The sequence below is a fragment of the Hyaena hyaena genome, unplaced genomic scaffold, assembly GCF_003009895.1.
Source record: "Hyaena hyaena isolate Hyena2069 unplaced genomic scaffold, ASM300989v1 scaffold_250, whole genome shotgun sequence".
Classification (NCBI taxonomy): domain Eukaryota; kingdom Metazoa; phylum Chordata; class Mammalia; order Carnivora; family Hyaenidae; genus Hyaena; species Hyaena hyaena.
The window spans coordinates 1,271,560-1,280,522 of record NW_024080882.1 but is presented as its reverse complement, the minus strand read 5'-3'; the positions used below and the strand labels follow the sequence as shown (position 1 = coordinate 1,280,522).

Genomic DNA, 8,963 nt, shown 5'->3' with positions numbered 1-8,963 from the left:
CAGTTTGTTTTATTTTTCTTCATGCTATTTGTTGATATCTAACCTACTACATATTTGATGTTTTTGAAACGATGATCTGTCTTCTCTTCTAGAATTAAACTCCTTGGGAGAAAATTCTTTTGTCTGTTTTGTTCATAACTGTTCAACCGCAGGATGTAGAGAGCTTGGCACATAGTTGAGACCCAATAAGCATTTATAGAATGAAGAAATGAAGGAATGAGTAAAACACGTCCCAGCCTAGCTCTGCCTTCCTGTGATAAAGCCCATTAGTCCCTGCATGGAGAATCTGTACTGGTACCATTGGAATCATCTTTTCTTTAGGGAAGAGCAGTTTGCTTGTTTCAGAAATTCTGGATCTAAGAAGCATGCCTTAAGAATCTTCCTTCTTCCAAATAAACAAAACCAGAAACAGACCTATAAATACAGAAAACAAATTGATGGCTGTTGGAGGGGAGGGGCAAAATGGGAGCAGTGGGAAAAGAAGGGAATTATCTTCCTTGGAATGAAGGGATTAGCACTCTTAATGAATTTTCAGCTCCTAGTGAAGTAGCGATCATCAGTGGCTACTAATTCTATGTATTGAAAGGCTAATGGGATCATTATAGTGGAGGGGTTAACCCTACAGCATTGGAACCCACTGATCAATCTCAACACCGTTAAAAACAGGACAACCTTCTGTGTTTATTTTGTGATTTAATAGGAAGGCACACAACACCACTTATAAAATAATCCTGCAATAACAAGAAACTGAATTAAAGTCTAATTAATTCTCTAGCTCTAACTGCCTGTTTGGAAGGAAGTATGGATAGTAGAAGACCATCTTAAATGACATCACAAGAATACAACCAGCCACCTCCAAACAACAGAAAATACTACAGGATAAATGATTTAGTTTCTTCAACAAATAAATGCCCCCTAAAAGGTAGGAAGAGCTGTCACAGACTAAAAGACACATTGACTAGTTGCTATGTGTGGATCTTGATTTATATTTTGCTCTTTAAAAAATGTTTATTTTAGAGAGAGGGAGGGAGGGAGGGAGAGAGGGAGAGAGCGAGCGAGCGAGAGAGAGCGAGCATGTGTGCACAGCCCACAATTGTGGAGGGGCAGAGAGAGAGAATCCAAAGCAAGCTCCAGCATAGAGCTTGAACCCATGAACTATATCATAACCTGAGCAGAAATCAAGCATCAGATACTTAGCCAATTGAGCCACCCAGGTACCCCTGGATTTTTATTTTAATGAATGTGGTATAAAAAAGATATTTGATAGGATTATGGGAATTGGAGTATGGCTTGGTTATAAAGTGATATAAAGAAATTGTGGTTAAATTTGTCGCATGAGATAATGATAATGCTGGTTAAAAAACAACTTATCTATTGGCTATAAATACTCCTACATTTCGTGAGAGATGATATAATGTCTGAGATTTTCTTTGAAATACAGTACTCCCCTACCCCCATCCACTCCCCCAAACATCTAAGCTAAAAGAATTGAACAGAAAGCTCTATGTGTGTAGTGTGAGGAAGGGGGTGTGGTGGATGGGACAAGAATGATAGAATATTGATAATTGTTCATATTGGATGATGGGTCCATGGAACCACATCCCCGTCATATGATTTCTTATTGTTTGCTGGAAAATTTCTACCACAAAAGTTTTTTAAAAAGTCCTTTTTGCCCCTTCTTACCTAGGGATTCTCCAAGAAACAGGAAGTTTGAATCTCATCAGCAAAGGGGGTATTTGTCTTATTTTCACTCCCCCTGCTTGGAGACCATGATGCTCCACAGTGCCTTTCAGATTTGGACTCCCCTTTGTCCAGTGGGACTTCTGGGAGTTCACCTCATTCCTGCGCATCAGTACTCCCACTGGACGGTGGCCACTGCCCCAAAAGGAGGTGTCTCTCATTTTAGACTGGGATCAGAAGGATCCAGATGGGTTGCCGCTTATAACTGGTACACATTTCAGCCCACGAGCAGAGGTGTGCAAGAAATAGTATGAAATTGCTTTTGTAACTCCACTTAATTTGTATTTTAAGCCTTGATCCTGCTGATGTCCTGTTTGGATTTCTACCCATCCCTCTTTGGAAATCACAGAGAGCCACAGTCATGGGGGTTGAGGTGAGAGCATGGTTACTGTTCAGTGGGGTACAGACTTGTAGCTGAGAGGTCCATCCACTCGGTTACCATGTTTCCTTTAGGTTTGGTGACTCTTGTGCCATGGATGGGAAAGGTTGACTCTGCTCATATGCACAACACAGCCATCTGGTCTGAGAGTTTTTGCCGTATCTAACCCTTTAACCACACTTTAGAGATTCCTTCTCCTCCATGATCCACAGACCTCTCTGTGACGACCTAGATCTTACAAATCTAGTCAGAGAAGACAGCAAGTACATAATTACAAAGATCCTGCTTCTGTTAGGTTTCTGCTCAAGTATCCTCTCTTTTCTGTGGAGTTTGGGATTTTAGAAATAAAAACCAAGATGATGAGCAAGTTATTGCTGTTTTCAGCCCTGCGTGCCCTTCCTCTGGCCAGTGAACCCAGAATCTGCTACCCACTTGAATACAGAAGGGAAAGGGTAAAAAATAAAAAGAGAAAAGAAAAAAAATTCAACAAGAATAGATTCACATCTCAAAATATCCTATCACTCTTAAGAAGATGTGAGTTGAATTCACAGGAGAGGTTCCATTGGGAGAAAGGAATGGTTCTTGAAAATGGGGTCTGCGCATTTGTAAAGACCATGTGAGATCATGGTCCCCAGAATGCTCTGACGTCATCAGTGAGGTCAGAGAACCCTGCTGTGGGCCTGGTGACCTTTGAACCTTAACAGCCCTGGGCTGCAGCGAGCACTGGGCAGTGCTGCTGGTTCTCTGGCCAGTCTGACATCCTCAGCCATTTAGGGGGCTTGACTATTTTTTTTTGTATTGGGCCATTTCATCGAATTTCCTGAGAGTCAAGAAGGGCCAACCAGCAGGGAAAAAGAAAAGCTGGGTGTTAGGTGTCTTCTAAGAAACTTCTGTAGCTGGTACTATGAAACAGCGACAAAAGAGGAAACATCTGGAAAATGAAGAGTCCCAGGAAACGGCCGAGCACGGAGGAGGTATGTGCTGGTCACCTCATCTGGGGCACAAAGGCTGCCACCAGCCTGGGTCTCCTCCAGGAAGGTGGGATGGAGAAGCTCGTGTAGGGAGGGAGAGACCTGGTAGCAGCCAGCAGATGCCTCTTGTTAGTCTTGAGGTTCCCCTGTGGTGTGAGATGGCACAGGAAGGCCAGGTGGCCCCCTAGAAGCCAGGGAGTCATTCCTACCAGTCTGAGGACTTCTCTCTTGGGGCTGTTCAGGCCTGGAGCTGTGATAGACTGGTACTGGCCCAGACTCAGCCCTGTGTTTTCTCTCTTATCCTCTTTATTTGATCTTCCTTTGGGGTCCCTGTGTGTGGGGTGTGAAGGGTTCTGATACAGATCAACCCATGGAAGAGGAAAGAGAAGTCTTGCTCAAAAGCATTTTGAGAAGTGACATGCCTGTGCAGAAGATGATCTAGGGATGGCATCAGACCGAAAGCATGGAGATCGTATTCCTTTAGCGGGAAGAATTTACCAGTTGATCAATGGGAGTTTGTGAATCTGCAGGTGTGGGCTTTCCTGAGGAGATCAGGGGAAGGGAGGGGTCATTCACAGACCACACCCAGATGGAGGGAGGTGAGAAATGTTGGCAGGGACCTTTAGGGAGCTCTGAGAGTCTCGGATTTACTTCCCAGGGTACATGGTGACTGCATGCAAACAAGTAGCTTGCCCTGAGAAGGTGGGTGATCGCATGCAGGAGGCGGGACCGAATGGAGCCCACCCCAGAGATCTAGCTGGAGCCTTCTGCCCCAAATTAGAGCCCATCAGCTCCCTCAAGGCCCCGGGTCCTGAAGAGTGTGGGATGAGCCCTGGGAATGGAGGCCTGGAAAGGAGGCGGATTTTGACACAGCAGCATCAAATAGGGATAGGACAGAGAAAGCAATGTTCTATGTTTATCATATGACAAGATATGTTTGCCTTTGTGTGTGTGATGGGGCAGGGGGAGCAGTGGAGAGAAAGGGAAGAGTGTCCTTAGATGTGAAGTCTGTCTTGTAAGGTTCCTGTCACTCACCCATATACATTTTGGAACAGAACACACTTTCACATCTGCACACACACTACTTTGTTAAACCACACAGAGCACATAGGTATATATGCATATCACTTGTCTTCTGTGTTTACATACGATCCATGTATTTCAAAGTCATCTCCTGTTACACCACACTCTGGAATATGAGTAGGACTCTGGAGTATGAGAATGTCACAGATACTGTATGGTATGTACTCACACTAAAAATAAGCATGATCCAAATAGTGCATGGGAACACTCCCAAATAAAAATTATTTGCAGTTTACCTGAAATGCAAATTTAACTGGACATCCTCCACTGTTGTCTCCTAACTCTGGGAACCCTTGTATCCCTCACACCAGCTGACATATCATACCTTGACTATATGTCTGGTTAGTGTCTGTCTTCTACTACAATGTTCAGCATCGCCAGAGCCTAGAATAGTGCCTGATACATACTAGCTGAACACTGTTGAAGAAATGAAGAAATGAATGATAGAACACATACAATAAATACAGACCATATTAGATAAATCAGGAAATGTGACATGTCGCACGATTCCCAAGTTGTGAACACATGCTATGCTCCAAACACTCCATGTGTTTCTACCCTGCTCACCACACCGTCCCCACGTGTGTGAAAGGTTTGGCTGATACACATTATTCTCACATGTCAGACATCCTGTTCACAGCTACTACTCAGGTCTGCACTTCTAAAAAGACAAAACAAAATAATTATTGATAGTAATTAAATGCAGGAGTATCCACTGGGGACCAGACAGTGACCCATGTGTATTTGCCACACCTGACACAGGTCACATGCTCGGTTAATATTTGTTGGATGGATGAATGATGCCCACGCATGCCCCACCCACTGGATGTCTGAGGCTTTCCTATCTTTCTCAGGAGTCTCAAAGTCCCCTGAAGATGCCCCTCAGCTTGGATCACGTGGGGTGGCCAAAGGCTGGGACTCAGGGGTAGGGGAGGTGTCCTCTGCCTCTGAATACTTCTCCTGTGCTTCTTCTCCACGCAAGTTCATCCATGTCGGTAAGTGTTCAGGGCTCCTTGGATGTGGAGCCCCTCGGGTGAGGGGTTGGAGGTACACAGATCCAGGAGAAGCTGAGAAGAAATAAATCTAAGACAATCAGAAGTAATCAGGGCTCAGTGGAGGAACCTGGGAAGATGGTATAGCTGTTGAGAGAGCATGGGTATGAGCTTTGTGTTGGAGAGTGTGAGCCCTGGTGCAGTCATAGTTGGGAAGTTAAGAAGCAAGGGCCAGAAAGGTCCAGGCTCAAGCTGTGGGGCCACGGGACAGGATTAAGCACCTTCAGAGGAGTTGTGAGGCTTTGCCTTTGTCCTTCCTTCCAGAGAAGGATGGAGCTCCTCATGATAGGCCTCTGGCCCTGGAGCAAGACCATCCAGTTCAGAGCCCCACGCCTGATGTGCACAACTCACTCCACACACATCCCTTCTCAGCATGCACATCCCAACTGCCATCTCCTCTACCACTGACCCCCTGTCACCCACACACCGATGGTGTCTGAAACTCAAGCTCTGCTCATGGCACACGCAACCCACCACCATCCCACACGTTCTGCAACCCTTTGCCACCTGACTCCAGACCCCTGCATACAGATGCCCCTCCTGCCTCCCTACACACACGCAAAGCCCGTAGATGACACCAGATTCACCCCTGCCCCTGGAATATGAACATGAATGCCAAGCTGCTCACACCACAGCCCCTCTGCCTTCTACCACACGTCTTTTTTTTTAATTTTTTTTTTTAATGTTTTATTTATTTCTTGGAGAGAGAGAGAGACAGCGTGAGCAGGGGAGGGTCAGAGAGAGAGGGAATCACAGACTGAAACAGGCTCCAGGCTCTGAGCTGGCAGTCAGCACAGAGCCCGACGCGGGGCTCGAACCCACGAACCGCGAGATCATGACCTAAGCGAAAGTCGGACGCTTAACCGACTAAGCCACCCAGGCGCCCCTACCACACGTCTTCACACTTGAAGCTCCCTCAGCTTCTGGCCGGCCCCATGCATGTTCTTATGTCTCTAATTTCCTTTCCTAGGACTCCGGAGAGTACATCGAGACAGTCCCCAGCCTAGATCACCCCTAGTCCAGGGTCAGGAGCGAGGGGAGACTGCTCCCCCCTCACACCATGTCTCCTTCTCGTCCCCTTCGTCCTATAAGACCTGTGTGTCCTCTCTGTGCAGAAACAAAGAGGAAAAGGGCATGAAAATATACTATATGCAGGTACAAATGCAAAAGGGTGTGGCTGTCTCCTGGGAGACAGAGGAGACCTCAGACTCACTAGAGAAGCAGCCAAGGATGGAAGAGGTGACCCTTCCTGAGAACGTGCGGGTAGGTACCCCCCCCTCAGATGTGTCCACCCGAAACCTGCTGTCTGACAGCGAGCCCAGCGGGGAGGAGAAGGAGCATGACGAGCGGGCGGAGTCAGACAGCCCGCCAGGCTCGCCCGCGGCTGAGGAGAGACCCAGGGCCAAGACCCCCGACTGGCTGGTGACCATGGAGACCGGCTTCCGCTGCATGGCCTGCTGCCGGGTCTTCTCCACCTTGGAGATCCTCCAGGAGCACGTCCAGAACGGGATCAGGGAGGGCTTCAGCTGCTACCTGTTCCACCTCACCATGGCTCAGCTGACGGGCAGCGCCGCATCCGAGGGCACCCAGGGGGAGGAGGACGATGAGAACGAGGAGGAGGGGAAGGAGAGGCCGGAGGAAAAGGAGGACGAGGAGCAGCCCGCACAGAAAAGCCCTGGCGTGAAGCGACCCTGGAGCCAGTGCCCAGGCTGCGCGTTTCATTCTCCAAAGGACAAGAAGTGAGCTGGGGCTGGGCGTGCCGAGGGCACAGCAAGACTGGTCTCTGCCATCCACTCATGTCTCCAGAACGGAGAGTGGGGGGCTTTGTCAGATCAAGGACACCTGAAGGGTGGCGGGCGGGTGACTGGGCCCCTTGCTTCTTGTCCAGGCATTTGATACAGTTATGACAGTCAGTGGGGATTTATCCTGAGCTTTTCAGCTCTTGCAGGAAGTCCTGCAAATGTCCAAGGGCTAACAGAGCACCTTTCCTCTTGAACCAAGAAGCGTCTTTCTCTGTTCTGGTTTCCACACAGCAATTGAGATTCATGAGCCAGAAGGTCCTGGAAGATGGTGTGGCCTTCTCTTGGGAGAAGTAAGTAAGGCCTGAGGTTGGTGTAGTCTGAGCTGATGTCAGGGGGTCCCAGAGGAATCTAGGTGGAGGAATTACATGGCCTCACTAGGTTACCTGGTGGCTCTGCAGTGGCATCAGCTTGAGGTGTACTCAGTGTGTCCAGGGAATTGACCTCCATTTACTTAAACAAGAAAGTGAGAATTGAATGAAAATTTTTTTTAGTTTTTAAAAATTTATTTTGAAAGAGAGAGAGAGGGGGCAGTGGGAAGGGGGAGGGGGAGAGAGAGAGAGAGAGAGAGAGAAAGAATCTCAAGCAGGCTCCTTGCCATCAGCACAAAGCCTGATACGGGGCTTGAACTCACAAACCATGAGATCGTGACTTGAACAGAAACCAAGAGTGGGATGCTCAACTGACATAGCCACCCAGGTGCTCTGAGAAAGTGAGAGTTTTGATTGGCAGTTATTTCACTGACCCCCTGCCTGACCTGAGCTCTAAGAGCAAATACTGCCAGCAAATACAGCCCTTCTGGGCTGAGATAGCTCAGTGCAACCTCAAGAGCTAGGAGTGGTCTGGAGAGAGGACATGGGGACCTAGCAGGACCAGAGGTATGAGGTGTGAGAGCATTCAGCTGGAGCCAGCATCTCACTCCCACCCACAGATGTAGCCCTTGGGGAGATAGCAGAGTGTGGAGGGGGAGAAACACAGAAGTGAGCCCCTAAGAGATCTGGGAATGTTCCAGAACCTTTCTTTTGCTGTAGTTGGTCTGGAAATAAAGTCATTGCGGTGTGTGTGGCTCTGAGCTTTAAGCCAAAGGTGAAGGGTCACTCTGGCTCAAAGAACTCACGTCTCTTCCTGCTCTGCCTCATTTGTTTAATCAATTCCAGGGAGAAGAAAGGACCCTGGGGTTAGTCACAGACATAATGCCAATGATGTGAAGAAAGATGAAGGAACAGGCACTCACTCTAGCATCACATGAAAATATAAAGACCATATGTAATAAAGGCTGTTGTCCAAACCTTTCCTGGATATGTTCTTTAATTGAAGTTATCTGTCTGTCTGTCTGTCTGTCTACCTACCTACCTACCTACCTCCCTCTGTCCCTGTAGTGGCCTATGAACCAGGTTTCCTATAAGCACCAAGGACACCCACAGTCCTTTCCCAGCAGCAGCAGTACTGAAGCACTCGGGGTTGATTAGGCTTCTGTGTGACTGTCTTCACAAGACTGGATTCCACAAATGACACACTCCACTGGATTCAGAAGAGGTTGCCGGTAAGTAGCAGGTGCTATAAAAACTGTCCCATGGGTTGTGTCTGAAAGCACTGTGAAGGTGATCTTCAGAGGGCTGCTGGCTGGTGTGCTTGTTTCCCCAGGTCTGGCCTGGATGAGAGACAATTAGTTGTGGCTTCACAAGGAAACACCAGGACAGAGGAGAAATGTCTGAGTTTTGAAGCTGTCCACGGAACAGATTCCTCCTGCGTGGGTGAGACCTTGTCACAGTGCTCAGACGAAGCCATCTGACCACAATCAGTTGTGACTGCTGATTGATAGTTGTAGCAAAAGTTTAAGCCACATAAGATTGGCTCTGATATTTCCAGTTATGACATTAATATTTCCATTTCTAAATAAATCCTTCCTCTAGCCTCTCAAGTTTTTGACCTTTTCAAC

General features: G+C 47.6%; 1 protein-coding gene across 1 annotated transcript; it reads left to right on the top strand.

The window, feature by feature from the left end:
* The first annotated feature begins 2,838 nt into the window (after window positions 1-2,838).
* FAM170A (family with sequence similarity 170 member A) lies at window positions 2,839-8,313 on the top strand. Its single transcript, XM_039244955.1, has 5 exons — window positions 2,839-3,093; window positions 5,028-5,168; window positions 6,196-6,964; window positions 7,259-7,317; window positions 8,182-8,313. The coding sequence occupies exons 1-4, from the start codon at window positions 3,024-3,026 to the stop codon at window positions 7,263-7,265; spliced, it is 987 nt and encodes a 328-aa protein (XP_039100886.1). The 5' UTR covers window positions 2,839-3,023; the 3' UTR covers window positions 7,266-7,317; window positions 8,182-8,313.
* Window positions 8,314-8,963: the final 650 nt, after the last annotated feature.

Coding starts and splice junctions, on each gene's coding strand:
- FAM170A (XM_039244955.1), top strand. CDS start 3,024: ATGAAACAGCGACAAAAGAGGAAACATCTGGAAAATGAAGAGTCCCAG. Junction 3,094..5,027: donor AACGGCCGAGCACGGAGGAG/GTATGTGCTGGT, acceptor TATCTTTCTCAG/GAGTCTCAAAGTCCCCTGAA. Junction 5,169..6,195: donor ACGCAAGTTCATCCATGTCG/GTAAGTGTTCAG, acceptor TTCCTTTCCTAG/GACTCCGGAGAGTACATCGA.